Source organism: Pristiophorus japonicus, chromosome 20, assembly GCF_044704955.1.
Source record: "Pristiophorus japonicus isolate sPriJap1 chromosome 20, sPriJap1.hap1, whole genome shotgun sequence".
In the NCBI taxonomy this organism is placed as follows: Eukaryota; Metazoa; Chordata; class Chondrichthyes; family Pristiophoridae; genus Pristiophorus; species Pristiophorus japonicus.
The window spans coordinates 29,306,647-29,330,306 of NC_091996.1; the positions used below are offsets into that span (position 1 = coordinate 29,306,647).

At 41.7% G+C, this 23,660-nt stretch overlaps 1 protein-coding gene and 1 long non-coding RNA gene across 2 annotated transcripts in view; one reads left to right on the top strand and one right to left on the bottom strand.

Moving 5' to 3' along the window:
* Positions 1-23,660, bottom strand: part of LOC139232463 (uncharacterized) — a 90,700-nt gene that overhangs the window by 20,108 nt on the left and 46,932 nt on the right. The window lies entirely within an intron of this gene.
* The window catches only part of LOC139232462 (nuclear receptor subfamily 6 group A member 1), a 352,134-nt gene continuing 331,207 nt past the window's right edge, over positions 2,734-23,660 (top strand). Inside the window, exon 1 of the mRNA XM_070862680.1 lies at positions 2,734-2,784. Coding sequence (XP_070718781.1) covers positions 2,769-2,784 — 16 coding nt within the window. The 5' untranslated portion in view covers positions 2,734-2,768. The remainder of the gene's footprint in view (positions 2,785-23,660) is intronic.

Sequence of the window (23,660 nt, forward strand, 5' to 3'; positions counted from 1 at the left end):
CCATTTCTTGCTCCCTTGACCTTATTCCCACTAAACTGCTGACCACCCAACTTCCATTTTTGGCTCCCATGTTAGCCTACATTGTTAACCATTCTCTCATCAGGCACTGCTTCCCGCTCTTTTTTAAAAAAAAAAAAGAACCCTTGACCCCACTTTGCTTGCGAGCTATATTGCCCCATCTCCAACCTCCCTTTCCTGTCCAAAGTACTTGAACATGTTGTCCCTCCCAAATCCGTGACCATCTTTTCCTAAATTCAGTGTTTGAATCCCTTCAATATGGTTTTCTTCCCTGCCACGGTACCGAAACAGCTCTCATCAAAGTCACAAATTACATCCTTTGTGAGTGTGACAAAGGTAAACTATCCCTCCTCGTCCTTCTGGACTTTTCTGCAGCCTTTGACACAGTTGACCACTCCATCCTCCTCCAATGCCTCTCCATTGTCCAGCTGGGTGGGAATGCACTCGCCTGGTTCCATTCTTTATCTAATCGTAGCCAGAAAATCTCCTACAATGGCTTCTCTTCCCACTCTCTCATCGTTACCTCTGGTGTCCCCCAAGGATCTATCCTTGGCCACCTCCTATTTCTCATCCATGTGCTGCCCCTTGGCAATATCATCCGAAAACACGGAGTCAGTTTCCACATGTACGCTGACGACACCCAGCTCTCCACCTCTCCACCACTTCTCTCGACCTATGCTTAACATCTGAATTGTCAGATTGTTTGTCCGACATCCAGTACTGGATGAGCAGAAATTTTCTCCCAATTAAATATTGGGAAGACCGAAGCCATTATCTTTGGTCCCTGCCCAAACTGCGTGCCCTAACAATTGACTCCATCCCTCTCCCTAGCATCAATCTAAGGGTGAACAAGACTGTTCATGAACTAGGTGTCATATTTGACCCTGAAGTGAGTTTCCAGCCACCACATCACAGCATAACTAAAACCGCCTTTTTCCACCTCAGTAACATTGCCCGCCTCAGCCCCTGCCTCAACTCTTCTGCTGCTGAAACCCTCATTCATTCCTTTGTTACCTCTCGACTTGACTACTCCAACTCACCCCTGGCTGGCCTCCCACATTCTACACCATGTAAATTTGAGGCCATCCAAAACTCGGCAGACCGTGTCCTAAGTCACAATCACCCATCACCCCTGTGCTTCCTGACCTACATTGGCTCCCAGTTAAACAACGCCTCGATTTCAAAATTCTCATCCTTGTTTACAAATCACTCCATAGCCTTGTCCCTCCCTATCTCTAATCTTTTTCTGCGTCGCAACCCCACAAGATGTCTGCGTTCCTCAAATTTTGCCCTCTCGAACATCCCTCATTACAACTACTCAACCATCGGTGGCCGTACCTTCAGCTGTTTGGGCCCAAGCTCTGGAACTCCCTCCCTAAACCTCTCCGCCCCTCTACCTCTCTTTCCTCCTTTTAAGACGCTCCTTAAAACCTACCTCTTTATCCAAGCTTTTAGTGATCTGCTTTAATTTCTTCTTTTGTGGCTCGGTGTCAAATTTATCTGTTTTGTTTTGTAACAGTGCTGTGAAGCGCATTGGGACGTTTTGCTATGTTAAAGGCGCTATATAAATAAAAATAATTGTTGTTGAATATGATATTTGTGGGTCAACAGGCTGACGACACCTGATACTGAGTTCCTCAGAAAATGGGGACTAGTTCTATTTTGTTACTCAAATGAAATATTGAAAAATCGAACTAAAGGAGAATGGCTGTCTTGAGCAATCTTTGATCAAAATCCAGCCCCCTTGTATTTATTTTTTAAAAACTCTTGTTTTAAGGCTGCTTCGTGATGTCAAAATGCTTCATATACAGTTAGCTACTTGTGAAGTGGAGTGATTTGTTGAGGCAAACCTATCAAAAAATTGGATCAAAGATTTACCATTCATGTCGAAGGTTGTTAAGATTCCTAAAGTTTAGCTCATCTTTGAACTGCCGTATATTACTGAATCCAAAGTATATTGACAGTTGCACAAACCAAACCAATCACTGTGGCGATGGAATCTTTTACTTATTGAGATGATTGACGACTCAGATAATTAACAATTAAAGACGATATGGTTGTGGTAGCCTAGTGGTTACGATACTGGACTAGCAACCCAAGAGGTTATGAGTTCATGGCAGGTTGTGAAATTGAACTCCATGCATCTGGTCATTTGTGGGCTGGTATCAATAAAATAACCACGAAAGCTACTCGATTGTTGTCTTAACATCTTTCATGGAAGGGAACCTACTATCCCTACCCAATCTAGCCTCTGATTCTAGTTGTACACTGATTGAATCCCATTGCCTTCAGGGTAACTAGGGATTCCAAGAATAAATAAGGTAAAACAGACACAGCTGCATTAACCAATACTATATTAACACAACTATGACAACATAGTTGTAAAGTTATGCATTGGGGAGTTCATAAAGTACATAGGTAGATATTATTATTTGATGAGTCTAAATTGTTACAGGCACAAGCTTGATTTAAGTGTCGTGTCACAGCATTAGCTCTAGCTGACAACATTCAAGCTGTTCCACTTCTCCGATAAGACCAGACATGCAACCTTGTTTAGTAGATTGGCTATTTAACTACTTTTGGGATGTTCAGTTCCACTTGTGGCAAATTGCCATCTGGGAGAATGTCTTATTATAACCTTATACGTACATTACCTGTCTCTTGTTACATATTGCTACACTTGACTTCTTCAATCTGATTCTTTCACAGGTACAGACGTACAGCATTTGGAGTCCTCATCAGTGCTTCAGATGAACTCACTAAACAGTGAGTAAATATCTAGCAAAATATTGCAGTTACAGTGATATGGCACTTTTGCAATTCTATAATTTTTGGAACACGTATTTTTGTTCTTTCCACTCTACTCTCTGCCCATAAGTGTCCGCGTGCTTCATTAGAACACATTTACTTAGAAAAGTAATTTTCCTTGTAAAATACTGTACTGTACATGGTGGCGAGAGACTGTAGACATAATAACATAACATGATACCAGCACATAAGAGCATTGTATATTAAAATGTAAAGGTGTGTTTTATCATCTTTTTGTCAGGAAGTGTGGGATAAATTCCAAATGCTAAATATGATCTTGCAAAATCATTAATCTCCCTTTCCCCTGCCTCTTCTACCTTCACTTCCAACAAGAAGTGCAGGGAGCTTGTTTGTCACTAAGATCACGATCAGCTGTTCAGCTGTGCCTGCTGCATCCTCTTTCCTCTTGCCCACCAAGCCAAACCTCCCCCAAGGCTGCCCACTGTATGCTTCCACATATATGTTAACACCACCCAGCTCTACCTCTCAACCACTTGTTCCAATGCCTTCACTGTCCCTGTGTTGTCAGATTGCTTGTTAGACATTCTGATGAGCTGCAGTTTCCTCCACTTGTATGTTAAGATCTAAGCCATCATCTTCGGCCCCCAGCCACAAACTACATACCCTCACCATCGATTCCATCCCCCCTACTTGGCAACTGTCTCGGGTTGAACCAGATTTTGTAATCTTGGCATCCTATTTGACTAAGCTTCCGACCCCATATCCTCTCCCTCTCAATGACTACCTACTTATACCTCTAACATTACTCCCTCGACACCTGCCTCCACTTATGTGTAACTGAAATCATCACCCATGCCTTTGTGATCTGCAGACTTGACTACTCCAATGCTCTCCTTGCCTGATTTCCATTTGCTATGTTCTATAGACTTCAGCTCATTCAAAACTCTGCAGCCAGTATCCTATCTTGCACCAACTAGTCACCCATCATGCCTGTCCTTGATAACCTACATTGGCTGCTGGTGCTCCAACACCTCCAATTTAAAATTCTCATCCTCATGTTTAAATCTCTACTCTCCCTATCTCTGTTATCTGCTCTGGCCCTACCAAAGTTCCTCTGACACTCATCTCTTGTGTATCCCCCACCCCCTCCCCATCCCTTGTTCAACTATTGGCGGTCGTCACTACATTTGTCTCGGCACTATGCTCTAGGAATTCCCCCTCTAAAATTTGAGGAAGAATTGGAGAAGGATTTGTTCTGCCAAGCATACCTTTTGTAAATCATGCAGAAGTCCAGAACATCTATTGAACAGTACATTATTCATCCTTGTCCAGTTCCTTATCATGACCAATGCTTCCAGGTCTCTAGTATCTCGGGTAGCATGTATATCACACAGCATTTGATGATCTCTGGTTATACTTATCCTTGCAGTCTTCAATTCTATTCCTAGCCAGATATTCTTATAGCTCCTTTTTTAAAGTGCTAAAATGTTAAATTTCTTAATGCATTAATTACTTTAGATGGGCATCTGTTCTATATATTTGTTAACATGGAAAACAAATATTTTTACGGTCAGGTTGTGCTTAGTCTTGTTGTGATTTCTTGGGCGAGATTTTTACCTGTTCATAGTTGATGGACAGAAAATCTATCACTAGTGGATAAAATTACATGTATATATTGTGGATACTAACCATTCTGGTGTGCTGAAAGAATCCGTCCATCAGATGGCAGCAACAAAAAGCAAATACTCTCGGTCTTCACTTTGTTCAAGTGTTTGTACGTATAAATGTACCAAAACCATTTATTTTAATTTTATTGTCATTGAGAGAAAACAATGCAAACATACATTTTGTGTTCACTAGTTTTATTGACCATGTCAATTAAAGATAAAGCCATCTCTGACTATTTCCTTGTATCGCTCTCGACCCACATCCCCCTTCCCCAATCCAAACCTACTTCCTTCTGCATCTGCTCCTGGAAAAAAACTCTTTCCAAGCTCTCTTACAACTGCACTTATCAACTCAAAACTGTCCAACTTTTGTCCCTCTTTTAACAATGACATTTCTGCAGTCACTGATCTGCTCAACCACACCCTCACCACCACCACCTTTGATGCCCTAGTTCCTATTAAAAAGATTACTCTCTCCCACGCCTGCCGTTCCTCCTGGTACAGCCCTCATTACTCCCTCAAGTCAAAACGGCATGGACTTGAAAGGATGTGGTGGACAGATAGTTTAGCCATTCGCCACCAGATCTAGCTCGAACACACAAAACATTATCAGTTCCTACTTTTGTCTATAAGAACTGCTCACTATTCCAGGATCATTCTGGATTGCAAAAATAACCCCCGGCTACTATTAAACTGCTGCTAACCGTCTCCTAAGCCCCTCTTCCCTGTCTCCACCACACTCACCTCCAACAACAAGTGTGAGGAGTTCAAGGACTTTGTCTCAAAGATTGAGACCATTCAATCAGCTGCCTCTGTGAGTTCCCTTCCTTCACCTAGCCCACAGGGTCAAACTTCATCTGCTCCCACCTGCCCTAGCCCTAAACTCACATCTTTCTCTCATTTCTCTTTGATCTCCCCTCTTGATCTCTCCAAGCTCATCTTGTCCATGAGACCCACTTCCTGCTCCCTTGACCTTATTCCCACTAAACTGCTGACCATGCAACTTCCTGTTTTGGCACCCATGTTAGCTGACATTGTTAATGGTTCTCTCTCCTCAGGTATTGTTCCCCTCTTTTTCAAATCTGCTATCGTCGCTCCTCTCCTCAAAAAAACAACCCTTGACCTCACTTTGCTTGCTAGCTATATCGCCCCATCTCCAACCTCCCTTTCCTGTCCAAAGTACTTGAATATGTTGTCGCCTCCCAAATCTGTGACCATCTTTCCCTGAATTCAATGTTTGAATTCCTTCAATCTGGTTTCCGCTCCTGCCACAGCACCGAAACGGCTCTTATCAAAGTCACAAATTACACCCTTTGAGTGTGGTAAAGGTAAACTATCCCTCCACTTCCTTCTGGAGTTGACCACTCCATTCTCCTCCAACGCCTCTCCACCATCATCCAGCTGGATGAGAATGCACTCGCCTGGTTCCATTTTTATCTATCTAATCGTAGCCAGAAAATCTCTTGCAATGGCTTCTCTTTCCACTCTCTCATCGTTACCTCTGATGTCCCCCAAGGATCTATCCTTGGCCACCTCCTATTTCTCATCCGTGTGCTGCCCCTTGGCAATATCATCCGAAAACACGGAGTCAGTTTCCACATGTACGCTGACGACACCCAGTTCTACCTCTCCAGCACTTCTCTTGACCTCTGCTTAACATCTGAATTGTCAGATAGCCTGTCCGACATCCAGATGAGCAGAAATTTTCTGCAATTAAATATTGGGAAGACCGAATCTCTGCCACAAACTGCGTTCCCTAATCACTGATTCCATCTCCCTAGCATAAATCTGAGGGTGAACAAGACTGTTCGCAACCTAGGTGTCATATTTGACCCTGAAATGAGTTTCCCGCCACTGTGGCATAACTAAAACCTCCTTTTTCCACCTCCGTAGCATTGCCCGCCTCCGCCCCTGCCTCAGCTCTTCTGCTGCTGAAATCCTCATTCATGCCTTTGTTACCTCTAGACTTGACTACTCTAACTCATTCCTGGCTGGCCTCCCACATTCTACACTACGTAAACTTGAGGTCATCCAAAACTCAGCAGCCCGTGTCCTAACTCGCACCAAGTCACGATCACCCCTTTGTTTTCTGACCTACATTGGCTCCCAGTTAAACAATGCCTCGATTTCAAAATTCTCATCCTGAGAGGTAGGTTTTAAGGAGTGTCTTAAAGGAGGAAAGAGATTAGAGAGGCGGAGAGGTTTAGGGAGGGAGTTCCAGAGCTTAGGGTCCAAACAGCTGAAGGCGCGGCCACTGATGGCCACAAGACTCCCAACGCAAGCGCTCTACTTGGAACTCCTACATGGTAAGCGAGCCCAAGGTGGGCAGAGGAAATGTTTTAAGAACACCCTCTTTAATCAAGCTTTTGGTCATGCCTTAATTTCTTCTTTTGTGGCTCGGTGTCAAATGTCTTGTAGAACTGCTGTGAAGCGCCTTTGGATTTTTTACTACATTAAAGGTGCTTTCTAAATAAAAGTTATTATTATTGCACAGTACTTACAGGAGAATATATTGGTGTCATTAAGTGTATCTTGGGAACTACATGCTTTTGAGAATCAGGCTAGATTTGCCAGCATCTGGTATAGGGAGATCTTTCAGGGTTGGGACATTGACCTCAACGCCTCACACAGGACAATCAAATGAAGAAGATCCAAGTTAGTATGGGGCTGAGTTCTAAGTTGCTTACTTTAGGGAGCAGTCTGGGTTGAATGGGAGGATGTTTGGGTCGCGTCATCTTCTGGAAAGGGCTCCAGACTGATTAGCACATCGAGTTCTCATTAGTCCATACACTACCCATTTTGACTGGCATATACCCCACAGGTATTTCACTTACATATTTGTTGTGGTGTGAGGTGCATTCATCACAGAGCAGGAAAGCATTTTGAATTTCCACAACTCTTTCTTTCCTCATTTTCTTTGTATTAGCATGAACACATTAGTATTTTAAAAACCTTTGGCCTCAATCTAGGCTAGTTCATTTTTTTTAAATATGCATTTTTCTACTTTTAATTTTAAGTCACTAATGATATTGGAATAAAATTGGAAAAAAAACAAAATCCTTAATTTGTAGTACGTGCTGGAAATTTTATTTAAAATTTGTATTTTACTTTTGATGGTGCTGCAGAAATACTATTCCTCAAAAGGTTAACAGATCTAATTAAAATGGAAACATCTACATGAAGAATATTCCGTCTTAGAAATATGATTTTGAGAGAAAGTGTCAGTTTATTCCTATTTTGATACTAGTTTTCCGATGCCTGTGTCAGTAGTTGACATAATTATCAGACTGTGATCTAACATCATTGTGATTTATTTTGTGTTTCTTTACAAAATATGTCTTTAGAGGAATTCTTACGGCATTCCACATATTGATGAACATTGACATGTTGCATTAATAAATATTCGTCAATTATTATATCATGACTCTTCCAACGGCTGAGGAAATCTATACAGTGTGTAGCTGAGTCACACAGATCAAGTAAGTCCAAAATTGATCCTCAATCTGTGCTGAGTTAGTAGCACGGTAGGGACAGTACAATTGGTCCAAGGAGCCTCAATCTCTATCGCACAAATCTTCTGGAAGTGTAGTTGTGTAAGTAGTGTGCATGTATAAGTATTGGATGAGGACAAGATTGAGTTTGAAGGTGGTGCCTTTTGAGTTGAATGACCTTCTGTCATTGTCATGGTGCATATATGAAATAGAACACTTGGGTGAAGTACTGAAAGATAATCTGCTGCCTGTGGAACCATATCTTAGTAGGGAGTCAATGTTTTCAAGATGGGAGAAAGTTTGCAGGTTTGCATCCTAAGGTCTTAAGAGAAGTAGTGGCAGGGATTGTGGATGCATTGGTTATAATTTACCAAAATTCCCTGGATTCTGGGGAGATCCCAACAGATTGAAAAACTGCCAATGTAACGGCCCTATTTTTTTTTAAAAAAGGAGGCAGACAAAAAGCAGGAAACTACAGACCAGTTAGCCTAACATCTGTGGTTGGGAAAATGTTGGAGTCCATTATTAAAGAAGCAGTAGCAGGACATTTGGATAAGCAAAATTCGGTCCGGCAGAGTCAGCATGGATTTATGAAGGGGAAGTCATGTTTGACAAATTTTCTGGAGTTCTTTGAGGATGTAACGAACAGGGTGGATAAAGGGGAACCAGTGGATGTGGTGAATTTGGACTTCCAGAAGGCATTTGACAAGGTGCCACATAAAAGGTTACTGCACAAGTTAAAAGTTCACAGGGTTGGGGGTAATATATTAGCATGGATAGAGGATTGGCTAACAGAGAGTCAGGATAAATGGTTTATTCTCTGGTTGGCAACCAGTAACTAGTGGGGTGCTGCAGGGTTCAGTGCTGGGACCCCAACTATTTAGAATCTATATTAACGACTTGGAAGAAGGGACTGGGTGCAACTTAGCCAAGTTCACTGACGATACAAAGATGGGAGGAAAATCAATGTGTGAGGAGGACACAAAAAATCTGCAAAAGGACGAAGACAGGCTAAGTGAGTGGGCAAAAATTTAGCAGATGGAGTATAATGTTGGAAAGTATGAGGTCATGCACTTTGGCAGAAAAAAAATCCAAGAGCAAGTTATTATTTAAATGGAGAAAGATTGCAAAGTACCACAGTACAGTGAGACCTGGGGGTACTTGTGCATGAAACACAAAAGGATAGTATACAGGTACAGCAAGTGATCAGGAAGGCCAGTGGTGCCTTGGCCTTTATTGCAAAGGGGATGGAGTATAAAAGCAGGGAAGTCTTGCTACAGCTATACAAGATATTAGTGAGGCCACACCTGGAATACTGCGTGCAGTTTTGGTTTCCATATTTACAAAAGGATATACTTGCTTTGGAGGCAGGTCAGAAAAGGTTCACTAGGTTGATTCTGGGGATGAGAGGGTTGACTTATGAGGAAAGGTTGAGTAAGTTGGGCCTCTACTCATTGGAATTCAGAAGAATCAGAGGCGATCTTATCAAAACGTATAAGATTATAAGGGGGCTTGACAAGGTGAATGCAGAGAGGATGTTTCCACTGAAGGGGGAGACTAGAACTAGAGAGCACGATCTTAGAATAAGGGGCTGCCCATTTAAAACTGAGATGAGGAGAAATTTCTTCTCTAAGAGGGTTGTAAATCTGTGGAATTTGCCTGGGACATTGAATAAATTTAAGACAGAGATAGACAGTTTCTTGAGCGATAAGGGGTTATGGGGAGCGGGCGGGGAAGTGGAGCTAAGTCCATGATCAGATCAGCCATGATCTTATTGAATGGCGGAGCAGGGTCGAGGGACCGTATGGCCTACTCCTGTTCCTATTTCTTATGTTCTTAAAAGTATTCTAAAATATTATAGAATTAAGTAAATAAAAGGCTAAATAAGTGGGCAAAAATTTGGCAGCTGGAGTATAATGTGGGAAAATGTGAGGTTATCTACTTTGGTAGGAAAAATAAAAAAGCAAAATGGCCTAGAAATCCCAGCCTCCCCGGGTCTGTACTGAGTGTGTATGGTCCCAGGAAGGCATCACAAAAGCCGCTTTTCAGCGCTAATGTTTGACAAGATTGTCCGTATCCCCATAGTCAGGACATTCGCATGGGCAAGATTGCAGTATTTATCCATATCTTGCCCAGCGGATGTTCTTAAAACTCTTGCGCGGAGTAAAAGCAGGCGCATAGCCTACTTTTACAGGTGTAAGAGTTTTAAAACATACAAAAACGTAGTAAAATAAAATGTAAAAAGCACATTTTAATGTTAAAACCCTGCCCACTAAGGTAAGATTATTTTAAACCATACTTTAAAAACTTCTTTTAAAAAATCGGAAAAATATATAATTTTTTTTAATGACATTTATTAACTTTAATTTAAATTAATCTTAAATATGTGGTGTATTTTTTCTATTTTTTATTTGTGTTTTGGTGTTGGGGTGGGTTTCTCAATCATAATAATGGGAACTCCGACTTGGAGTTCCCATTATTATGAATGATAAAATGCTATACCTGGATTGGCTGCCCGGTGCCATGTGACTCCAGCTCCAGCATATGGACGTCCCAAAGCTCAGGGAGAGGAGGCATCAGGACTGGGCTCACTAGTGGGCGCAGCAGGAACAGGTAGGTGCTCATCTTTTTTACGTGGAGCGCCTGAGGGAACCAGAGGACCGGGATTTCTGGGACATTATTATTTAAATAGGGAGAGATTACAAAATGCTGAGATACAGAGGGATCTGGGGGTCCTTGTACATGAAACACAAAAAGTTAGTGTTATGTATTTAACTCTTTGTAACCTGCATAACACCTGACCACCAGAGGGCCTACCTGTTGGAGTCCCAAAGGATCCCAGCATCCCTTGGGAGCACAGTATATAAGCAGGCCACCCACAAGGTACCTGCGCTCTGGAATCTTATTAAAGGAGCTCAGGTCACACTTGCTCATTGCACACAATACTCAGTTTCACCCTTTTTATGAGTGTATCAGTTAGTATGCAGGTACAGCAAGTAATCAGGAAGGCAAATGGAATGTTGGCCTTTATTGCAAGATGGGTGGAGTATAAAAGTAGTGCAGTCCTGCTACAACTGTACAGGGCGTTGCGGAGACCACCCCTGGAGTACTGCGTACGGTTTTGGTCTCCTTATTTAAGAAGGGATATACTTGCATTGGAGGCAGTTCAGAGAAGGTTCACGAGGTTGATTCCTGAGATGAAGGGGTTGTCTTATGAAGAAAGGTTGAGCAGGTTGGGCCTATACACATTGGAGTTTAGAAGAATGAGAGGTGATCTTATTGAAATGTATACGATTTTGGGGGGCTTGATGGGTAGATGTAGAGAGGCTGTTTCCCCTCATGGGGAATCTAGAACTAGGGGGCATAGTTTCAAATTAAGGTGTTGCCCATTTAAAATGGAAATGAGGAGGAATTTCTTCTGAGGATCATGAATCTTTGGAATTCTCTCCCCCAGAGAGCTGTGGAGGCTGGGTCATTGAATATATTTAAGGTGGAGATGGACAGATTTTTGAATGGCAAGGGAAGTCAAGGCTAATGGGGAGCGGCCATGAAGTGGAGTTGAGGCAAAGATCAGATCAGCCATGATCTTATTGAATGGTGGAGCAGGCTCGAGGGGCCAAATGGCCTGCATATGCTCCTATTTCTAATGTTATTACAAGAGAAAATGCCAGATAAATACCAGCAGCCTATGCTGTCAATCTATATTGCACATTCTACTACAGCTGTTCATTTGGACTACACTTGGAGTTAGCGATGTTCCTGTCAGGGTCTAAATAATAGTTCATAATGTATTACTACAAAGATCTATTATAATATATTAATTATTTTCAACTGTAAAATATCCTGATATTAATAGGTGTTGACTCTAATATGATGTTTCTACTTGGCTCCTTCTCACTCTGATGATGTTTTGCAAGCTTTTTTTAAAATTGCAGATTAATGCACTTTTTGAATTCGAGCAACAGCTAACATGCAAACTTAAGCAAAATCAAAACACTTATACAAGATATCAATATTGTAACAATAATAAAACATTTGTAATTATCAGAAAATAAACTGAAATTGTTTTCCAAAACTCACTGGATCTCCGCTCATAATGCGTATTTTGCACTATTGCGTACCTGGCCATCGGGTTTCTTTGATCTTGTTAGAGCTTTATTAAGAGATTGAAAACTGATTCAATTTTATTTTAATTTATTTCTGGAATGTGGGCCATACTGGCAAGGCTGTATTTGATACCCATACCTAGTTGCCCTGAGAAAGTGGTGGTAAGCTGCCTTTTGGAACTACAGGTACTGCAGTTATTGTACTTCCACTATGGTGTTAGGTTGGGAATGTCAGGATTTTGATCTACAAACAATGAAAGAATAGGGATGTATGCCTCATCAGGATAGTGTGTGGTCTGGAGGGAATCTTTGAGGTGATGTTCCCACGGCATTAATGCGCTTGTCCTTATTGGAGGGCAATGTAATGTAGCCCTTGATTTCTCATATTTTCTGTATGGAAAATATGTGAAACTCAGTGCTAAATTGAAGTGGCTGTTAAGGAACAGCTGTGCTCTAATTTCTTGGGAAGGAAGCTCTTAAAGTAATATTGCCTTTTGTTTTGACTGCTGTCTTTACTGTAAGATATATGGGGACTGCTCCTGCAGCTCCCCATGAGCAGGATTTTAAAATAAAGGCATGCCAAAATTTGCTCCAAGGTATTTGTTGAAGTGGGCAATATCTGCACGCAAAATAATGTCTCGATGAGTTTGAATGGAGAAGATCCTTCAGCCCATTTAATTTAATCCTTACAGCATACTGACCCAAATTCTTCCACAATACGAACCCACGAGAATGAATGTTCAGCTGAAGGTTTCAGGTGGAAGAAGTGTCGCAAAAAACAATGATTTTAAAATAAATTACAGCAATAGTACTGTTTTAAAAAAAAAAAAAAATCAATTTTCATTTTTGAAACGTAGTATGCACATTAATACTGTAGCTATCTTGGGTTTCTAAAGGAAATGTTCAACTTATGTTATGAATTCTCGAGTTTTGTCCATCAGATTTTACCGAACAGATATTTGGGCTGCAGTTTGCATTCACTGATCAGTGAGTTGTTTAAAAATAAAACCCACCGACAGCAATGAATGTTTATCGCAACCTTTTGTCAAGATTTCTTATTTCTGATACTCTTCATTTTTATAGTTTTAGGAAAAAGATTGAACAAAAAACAATACACAAACAATTTTCTTGAGTTTAAAAAAATATATATATATAAATTGTCTTAGTTAGTCATCATTATGCCCCCTTGAATGATTTACTGATATCCATGAGTATTATTGAAACAAGTAATAAACCATTAGGATTTTCTAAGCTGTCCACAGCGCAGCCAGTGTCGGAGCAGTGAATGATTGGCTGCAACTTCAGGATTTCCCCTAAACTTCTCCCAGATTGTAGCTCTGCCATGGCCATCCGGCAATGACTTATGTTTGAGAACTAAGTGGAGTGGTAAAATTTTTTTATGATGGGAGGAGATCGATTGCTTTAGGTGGGCTGTCAGCAGAAGTTATTCCTTAACTTGCAAGTCAGAAAGACCTTGCATATGGGAATAATCTAGTCTAAGTTAACCATGCAGAGGATTCTTAAACTAATGACTTGACAGGCAATCAAACACCAGATGGCTGTCTTCAGTCACAAAGCATATTTTTGTTAATCAGCAGATTTTTGTGCCTCTGAAAATGTCTCTGGGCTCGATGCTCTGTGTGCAAATCAATTCTCTTTTGGCAAGACTGACTTAACAGCTAGAGTACTTCTCCTGTTGCATGTGGAGAATGTTACGAATGAATGAAGACACGTTTGATTCTGTATCATATTTTAAAATATTTCTATATTATATTGATACATTAAACTAGTTGGTATGGTACTGGACTAGCAACCTAGAAGTTGTGAGTTCAAATCCCACTCTGGCAAGTTGTGAAAATGAACTAAAAAAAAAAATCTGGTAATCTATGAACTAGCACCATAAAATGATTATGAAAGCTGCTGGATTGTCATTAAAAACCCACCTGGTTCACTGATGTCCTTCAGAGAAGAGAACGTGCCATCCCTTACCTGGTCTGGCCTGTATGTGATACCAGTTTCACACTGTGATTGACTTAATACCTAGGGATGAGCAATGCTGCCCACATTCTGACAACAAAAATGCTTCCAGCTTGGTGAACTAATGTGAGAAACTGAGAACAGCTTGGAAATATGACCGTACAAAAGTAAAGTTTAAGAGTAATGAAAAATCAAAGGCAATGGTGCTGGACTAAGAAGAGGGCAACATTCAGTGAGGTAAGAATGGACCTGAAAAGTTAGCAAACAGAGCAATGGATCAGCAGTGAAATTCTTCAAATATGAGATGAGTAAAGTATAAATTAGAAATATTTTCACATAAGGTGAAAAGGGGGTGCATCAAAGGATCGAGTTCCATGGATAAAAATTTTAAATCTTAACTGATTCTTTAAAGAAGGCATATGATAAAACTAGGGCTACAATTTGAAGAAAATCGTGAGTAATGTAGAAAGTGTCATGGAAGGTGAAGGGAGATTTGATGGGCTAAAATAGTATACAGGTTAAACCTCCCTTATCCGTAACTCCCTCGTTCGAACCATTCCCGCACGTGTACATCGCGGCCGGTGAAAAATGTACATTATCAAAGAAAAATAAATTTATCCAACTTTGGAGCCGAGGCCCGATGGCTCGCCAACACCTTGCGGGCCCACTGACCCCCCCCCCCCCCCCCCCCCCGGCCAACTGCTGCAGCGTTGAATCAGTGCTGGCTCCCCACCCCCCCACTAAGAGTGCAAACCGTTTAAAAACATGTGACCTCCCCTTATCCAGAACCCATGGGACCTGGCCTGTTCCGAATGAGGTATATTTCCAGATAAGGGGAGGTTACACGTGACCTCCCCTTATCCAGAAATATCCCTCATTAGGAACAGGCCAGGTCCTGAGGGTTCCGGATAAGGGAGGTTCAACCTGTACCAAAAAGCAGACAAATAGTGGATTGTATAAGCATATTAAAAGTAAAAGAATATTTTGAGAGGGAACGAACGATCAGTGATGAAGGGTAAAATTGTATAGGATGAAGTTATGGTGGAGTTATTACATTGTTTGTGTTAGTTTTTACAATGATGATGACGTGATTATGAAGTTGTACTGGAAAAGGATATAGAACAATTACTAGAGATAACTAGAAAAAAAATTGGTTCTGAAAAAAATTAGTGGAACTCGTGGTGAATAAATCACTGGGTCCTGATGGCATGCAACCTAAGCTTCTGAAGGAAGTCACAGGAGAGAGCAGATGCTCTCTTGACAACTTTTCAATTCTCCTTGGATATTTAAATTGTAATGTGGGGTTGGAGGGTAGCCAATATTGCACCTTTGTTCAAGAGGGAGAGGAGAATAAACTGGGTAATAAGTTCATTTAATGTTAGTTGTGGACAAACTCTTTTGTAATCCATAATTCAAGATCAAAATTGTTAACATTTGGAGATGTATGGGATATTTAAGGACAACTAGTGCAGATTTGTTAAAAGCAAGCTGTGTTTTACAAGCGGAATAGTTTTTTTGTAGAAGTTTTTTTTTATAGATAAAGGAAAATGGAATATAGTAGGGCCGAAATTCAGGCACGCCAGAAAGCTGGCGCACCCACGATTTTTTACCACCGGGAGCGATAAGGCGGACAACCGATCGATTTTCCGGGCTTAGAAGGCCTTTTACCGTTGGACCGGAAGTCGGTCATCATGGGAGCAGAAGTGCAACGGTAAGTCCTGCTGAGGGACGGAAGGGCAGGATCGAATCTCCGCTGCTGTCACTCAGCGGCAGAGCAGTGGATGCCAAGAGGGGATGCCAGGCTGCCTGGTGGTGGCCCAGGCGCACAATAGTCCGGCCGACTTCCAAAAAAATAAGATGGCGGCCGCGGCATTCGGCCCTTGCCTTTAATGGCCGCCGTACCGCCAAGGCAGAGAGAGCAGACAAGATGCACCGACAAACAAAACTGTCGGGGGCACCGTGCAGCTGCTTGTGAATTTGGGTCGAAGTGAAATGGAGGTGCGGGATAGCGGCGGTGCATGCTTTGATGACGTGCTTATGGCGGTCGGCAGCAGCGGGGTGGAAGTGGGTACAGGCCAAAAAATCTCCAAGCTGAATTTGGGTCGGGGCGGCCAATGGACTGGAATGTGCCGGCAATTCGATTCCGCCCTATGGCTGCCGCAAAACGCCGGTAACGGGCCTTATACGGAACCTGAATTTTGGCCCCAGTATGTTTTTACTTTCATAGACATTTGATAAGGTGTCTCACAGAAGCTTGCTACAAAAATGTAGGTGTACAGTATAAGAAGAAATGGATCAGCATGGATAGAATGTTGATGGACACATTTTTAAAAAACTTGAGTAATGGGCGTTGCTGGGATTGGAAAAGGATTGAATGTAGTATATCCCAGGTATAAGTGCAGCATCCACCTGTATATTTTGGACATATAAAAGGAGAGGGGTTTTGCCAAATAGTAAGGGGCACTGTTAAAGATTTGAGGAGGACATACACAGGTTAGGTTATATAACTAAGGCCATACAGTCTAAAAGCAAATAAGTAATACGTTTGTACAAGCTGGAGTTAGAATAATATGGATTATAGAAAGAATATTGAAGCCATAGAGAGAATATGGTGTAGATGAAAAACTACAGTTTGAGAGACATGATATATTAACATTATCAGGAGATTTAATAAAGGTTTTTAAAATTATGAAAAGCACTGGTAATGAATAGTGAAAAACTAGGGAGTCAGTGATGAGTAATCAATTTAAAATTGCAAGAGCTTCTATAGATATGTGAAGAGAAAAAGATTAATGAAGACAAATGTAGGTCCCTTGCAGTCAAAATCAGGTGAATTTATAATGGGGAACAAAGAAATGGCAGACCAATTGAACAAATACTTTGGTTCTGTCTTCACTAAGGAAGACACAAATAACCTTCTGGAAATACTAGGGGACCGAGGGTCTAGCGAGAAGGAGGAACTGAAGGAAATCCTTATTAGTAAGGAAATTGTGTTGGGGAAATTGATGGGATTGAAGGCCGATAGATCCCCAGGGCCTGATAGTCTGCATCCCAGAGTACTTAAGGAAGTGGCCCTAGAAATAGTGGATGCATTGGTAGTCATTTTCCAACATTCTATAGACTCTGGATCAGTTCCTATGGATTGCAGGGTAGCTAATGTAACTCCACTTTTTAAAAAAGGAGGGAGAGAGAAAACTGGGAATTATAGACCGGTTAGCCTGACATCGGTGGTGGGGAAAATGTTGGAATCAATTATTAAAGATGTAATAGCAGCGCATTTGGAAAGCAGTGATGGGATCGGTCCAAGTCAGCATGGATTTATGAAGGGGAATTCATGCTTGACAAATCTTCTAGAATATTTTGAGGATGTAACTAGTAGAGTGGACAAGGGAGAGCCAGTGGATGTGGTGTATTTGGACTTTCAAAAGGTTTTTGACAAGGTCCCACACAAGAGATTAGTGTGCAAAATTAAAGCATATGGTATTGGGGGTAATGTATTGACGTGGATAGAGAACTGGTTGGCAGACAGGAAGAAAAGAGTAGGAATAAACATGTCCTTTTCAGAATGGCAGGCAGTGACTAGTGGGGTACCGCAAGTTTCAATGCTGGGACCCCAGCTATTTACAATATACATTAATGATTTGGATGAAGGAATTGAATGTAATATCTCCAAGTTTACAGATGACACTAAGCTGGGTGGCATTGTGAGCTGTGAGGAGGATGCTAAGAGGCTGCAGGGTGACTTGGACAAGTTAGGTGAGTGGGCAAATGCATGGCAGATGCAGTATAATGTGGATAAATGTGAAGTTATCCACTTTGGTGGCAAAAGCAGGAAGGCAGAATGTTATCTGAATGGTGACAGATTGGGAAAAGGGCAGTGCAACGAGACCTGGGTGTCATGGTACATCAGTCATTGAAAGTTGGCATGCAGGTACAGCAGGCGGTGAAGAAGGCAAATGGCATGTTGGCCTTCATAGCGAGAGGATTTGAGTATAGGAGCAGGGAGGTCTTACTGCAGTTGTACAGGGTCTTGGTGAGGCCACACCTTGAATATTGTATACAGTTTTGGTCTCCTAATCTGAAGAAGGACATTCTTGCTAATGAGGGAGTGCAGTGAAGGTTCACCAGACTGATTCCCGGGATGGCAGGAGTGACATATGAAGAAAGACTGGATCGACTAGGCTTATATTCACTTGAATTTAGAAGAATGAAAGGGGACCTCATAGAAACATATAAAATTCTGACTGGATTGGACAGGTTAGATGCAGGAAGAATGTTCCTGAAGTTGGGGAAGTCCGGAATCAGGGGTCACAGTCTAAGGATAAGGGGTAAGCCATTTAGGACCGAGATGAGGAGAAACTTCTTCACTGAAAATTGTAAACCTGTGGAATTCTCTAGCACAGAAAGTTGTTGAGGCCAGTTCATTAGATATATTCAAAAGGGAGTTAGATGTGGCCCTTACGGCTAAAGGGGATGAAAGGGTATGGAGAGAAAGCAGGAGTGGGGTACTGAAGTGCATGATCATATTGAATGGTGGTGCAGGCGCGAAGGGCCGAATAGCCTACTCCTGAACCTATTTTCTATGTTTCTAAGAAAGTGATTTGAGAGGTTAGGAGAAATTTCTTTACGGAGATTTGTTAGAATGTGGAATACTTAGTGGCAGAGAGCATTGCATCTTTTAAGGAAAATATGAATAAATATTTGAAGCAGAGGAAGCGTAGGATTTGTTATGGATTGCTGTAGCAAAGATCTGGCAAGAACATGAACAGCTGAATGGTCTCATTCCCGTGCTGTAAACTTGTTTGGTTGATGTGAATTTTTGGTAGGACAATGTTTTTTTATATTGCTAAATGGAGTTGTTACAGGCCAGCCATGATCTAATTGAATGGTGGAATACGCTCAAGGGGCTGAATGGCCTACTCCTGTTCCTATGTTTCCTTTGCTTTGGACAAATACCTTGAGTTTTGAGCTTTATGAACTGGTTATATTGTACTCTTTTCTAACCAGCTAGTTATCGATCAAAACCAATAATTGTGAAGCAACCCTGTTCCAGGTTTTCAATACTAACCTTAAGACTTGGATAGAAATCACTTTTCATGTGAACCATGCCAATGATGGACCTCAAGGTACAACCAACGGTCGATGGTTTAATTTGGAAAATCAAAACTCACCGACAGCGTTGAATGTTCACTGAAGCCATCAGAAAAGCAAAAGCTGATTCAAAGTAAAGCTGTTTCTCTTTGCTTGACCTAGTTGTTCAGGAAGTGTTAATCTGTCAGCAGAACTGCTGAGGATAGCAAGTTTATACACCCACATCCCAGATATTCTTTGCACATAAAGTGGAACTATCTTGGTATCATGAGAATAGTTAGTATGATCTAAAAGGCATTTTTGTTATAAAATAATTGATATAAAATATCCTTCCATTAAAACATAGAATCTACAATGTAGAAACAAGCCATTTCGCCCAACTGTGATCTAGGCCGCCTGAGGAAAAGAGTGTTTGAAGATCAGGCCTTCAAAACTGCCACCAAAACTCATGGTCTACAGGGCTGTAGTAATACCCACCCTCCTGTATGGCTTAGAGACATGGACCATGTATATTAGGCACCTCAAGATGCTGGAGAAATACCACCAACAATGTCTCCGCAAGATCCTACAAAAATCCCCTGGGAGGACAGAGGCATCAACATTAGCATCTTCGACTAGGCCAACATCCCCAGCGTTGAAGCACTGACCACACTTGATCAGCTCTGCTGGGCAGTCCACATTGTTCGCGTATCAGACACGAGAGTCCCAAAACAAGCACTCTACTCGTAACTCCTTCACGACAAACGAGCCAAAGGTGGGCAGAGGAAACGTTACATGGACATCCTCAAAGCCTCCCTGATAAAGTGCAACATCCCCACTGACACCTGGGAATTCCTGGCGAAAGACCACCCTAAATGGAGAAAGTGCATCCGGGAGGGTGCTGACCATCTCGAGTCTCATCGCCGAGCGCATGCAGAAATCAAGCGCAGGCAGCGGAAAGAGCATGCGGCAAACTAGTCCCACCTACCCCTTCCCTCAACGACTATATGTCCCACCTATGACAGAGACTGTGGTTCTCGTATTGGACCTGTTCAGTCACCTAAGAACTCACGTTAAGAGTGGAAGCAAGTCTTTCTCGATTCCGAGGGCCTGCCTATGATGACTATGCTGGTTATTATACCCCTCAAGTCTCCTCCCACACAAATTATCTTACCACAACCTGCCCCCCAGTATTCCCCCTAGTCCAGTTGATCAGCACCCCATCCAGGAGCTTAAACACCTAATCACTCCACTGTGGTTGCAGTGAGTACTATTCACAGGACTAACTGCTGCAAGTGGCCAAGGCTTCATCGGTAGCACCTCCCAAACCTGTGACTTCTATATGCATTGATACAAAAGTAGCAGTATAACTTTGTTCTTAATCTGACTTCTGAATGCACTGAAGTCAGAATGTGTGAGACTCTCTCTCATTCTTTAGCTTTGCATTTGGCGCAGTATAAAACAAACCCACTGCAAAACCAGAGGACAACCCGGGCACCTCATAAACTCAGTATGAATTTTTTTAATGTTTTGAGAGAAGCATTCCTGTCTACATGATCATAACATGAAAAATTGGCTACACAGGGATTGGAATTTTGCATATGCATTTAAACATCTATTGCAGAGCTCCTTTGTCACTGAGCCCAATGCAAGAATGGATACGCACTAATGTTGGAAAACTTTAATATTACTTTGCATCATACAGTTTAAACAGTTTTTTAATTGGAAATTCTGAGATATATTACAAAATGAATAAGCATATTGCCTTGCATCTGCTGCCCTTAATAAAATATAGCCTAAGTATGCAGGGTTTGCACTATATGAATGGTTAAATTAATGTTTTTTTCCTGTGGCTTTTCACTTCCCACTAGGTTAAATGGGATAAGATATGAAGTGATAAAGCACCTTTAATATCTAAACTGTAATATTCTGTTTAACATAATTGGGTGAAAAACCAGCAGTATTCCAAATATCTGCTTTATTGTTTTTGAAACCTTTCAAATTGATCCATATATTTAAAAGCAAAGACAAATTGGAGTTTCATGATCAATGTTAGAAAGAAACAAATTAAAACTTTAATTCCTGTAGCACCACTGGCAGGAGGATATAATTAGTGTGACTGGACAATTTCCATTATATATGTGAACATAGGAATTTCTAATGGAAATTTGTAAAAATAAGGACAGACTATATGACTTTACAATGAGGATTGAATTATATATGTCCAATTATCCCTTACCCTTGAACATCACATCCCTTGTAGATTACACTTGGTCTTCATTCCCCATGTGCAGTTCTATGGGAGATCAACTAATTATGCAAAAAAAATTATGCTTCTGCTTATATTTAGTATAAAAGAATTACCAATATTAAATTTTTTTGTGAAATTTGTTTCTTCTATTATATTAAATTAGTGACCTGTGAAACTTGACCTCAATTATAAGGAAGTGTTTGAGACAAGAAGAGATAGTATAAGAGGTCAGCTGGTAGGACACGGTCTGATTAGAAAGAGCCAGCATGGATTCAAAAGGAGCAGGTTGTATGCAACCAAGTTACTCTATCTAGTAGATAGGGTGAGGCAGTGAAAAATCGTCTGGATTTCAGAAAGGTATTTGATGCTGTGCCACATAAACTGATTTATAAGATGTGTGTGTATGCGATCGATGGCTAAGTATTCAGCTGGATTGATGCATGTCTGAAAGGAAGACAAAAGATACTGGTATGTGAGGAAGTGTCAGAGTAGAAACTGGTCACCAGTGGAGTTCCACAGGGGTTGGTATCGGGGATGCTACTGTTTCTAATTTTTATAATTAACTTGGCAGAACAGAATATTGTCCAAGTGTGTCCAGGTTTATGGATGACACCAAATTGGATGTAGTGGACAATAATGCGATCAAATGTGCAATAATCCAAAGAGACCATGCAGTCTAAGTCAATAGGCAGAAAGATGACAGATGGAATTCAACACAGATAAGTGTCATGAGACTAGGTAGAAGAATTGACAATGTGGATTACTTATTAAATGGCTTGAAGGAACACAGAACAGGAGAGAATTCTGGGACCTCTGGATGCCCCCACGCACTTTACAGCCAATGATGTACACTTGAAGTGCAGTCGCTATTGTAATATAGAAAACAAGGCAGCCAGTTTGTGCACAGCAAGGTCCCATGAACACCTGTGTGATGCTGACGAGATCATCTGTTTTTGGTGGTGTTGGTTGAGGAATAAATGTTGGCCAGAGAACCGGTAGAGGTCGCCTTCTCTCCTTTGTAATAGTGGGATCTATTGGGTCCACTTGAGAGGCCAGACGGAGTTTTGGTTTAACGTTGAATCTGAAAGTCGGCACCTCCGACAGTGCAACACTCTCAGTACTGCACTGGAATGTCAGCCCAAATGTTCGCAGTTGAAGGAAGCTTGGAAAAGGTTGGGATTGTGTAGCCAAGAGTGTGACTTAAGTATAAAGGAGGTTATGTTGAAGTTGTATCTGGCTTTTGGTAAGGGTATAGCTGGAATACTGTGTTCAGTTTTGGTCTGTGTATTCCAGGAAAGATGTAGAATTATTGAAGGGAGGAGAGCTACAAGTCTAATTCTTGACCTTAGAGGGCTGAGTAATGATTAAAGATTGTTAGACTGAGACTTTAGTTCACTGAATGAGGATGGAGGTCTTAAGTCACCATCAGCATCATCATAGGCGTCCCTCAAAACGATGACTTGCTTCCACGCCAAAAAAGGATGAGTTCACAGATGTTTCAATGAAAGACCTAATATTCCAGATCCCGAACAACATCCTGAAGGGTGGAAGAGCCTGTGCGTGGATTTTTTTAACGTGTGGTGGCCATTGCACACCAGCTACCACACGGGCTTGACAGAGTTAGGTCTTGGTCCAGTGGCAAGGGTTACCCAAGACGACTGGAAACCTACTGTGCTGCACGGACCTAGTACGCATACATATTGCAGTGTGGGCTGGCCCGTGCTGTTCCTGGGCCACTTACCCGAACTCACATAGAAACATAGAAAATAGATGCAGGAGTGGGCCATTCGGCCCTTCGAAACGGCACCACCATTCAAAATGATCATGGCTGATCATGCAACTTCAGTACCCCATTCCTGCCTTCTCTCCATACCCCTTAATCGCTTTAGCCGTAAGGGCTATATCTAACTCCCTCTTGAATATATCCAATGAACTGGCATCAACAACTCTCTGCGGCAGGGAATTCCACAAGTTAACAACTCTGAGTGAAGAAGTTTCTCCTCATCTCAGTCCTAAATGGCTTACCCCTTATCCTTAGACTGTGTCCCCTGGTTCTGGACGTCCCCAACATCGGGAGCATTCTTCCTGCATCTAACCTGTCCAGTCCCGTCAGAATTTTATATGTTTCTATGAGATCCCCTCTCATCCTTCTAAACTCCAGTGAATAAAGGCCCAGTCGATCCAGTCTCTCCTCATATGTCAGTCCAGCCATCCCGGGAATCAGTCTGGTGAACCTTCGCTGCACTCCCTCAATAGGAAGAACGTCCTTCCTCAGATTAGGAGACCAAAACTGAACACAATATTCCAGGTG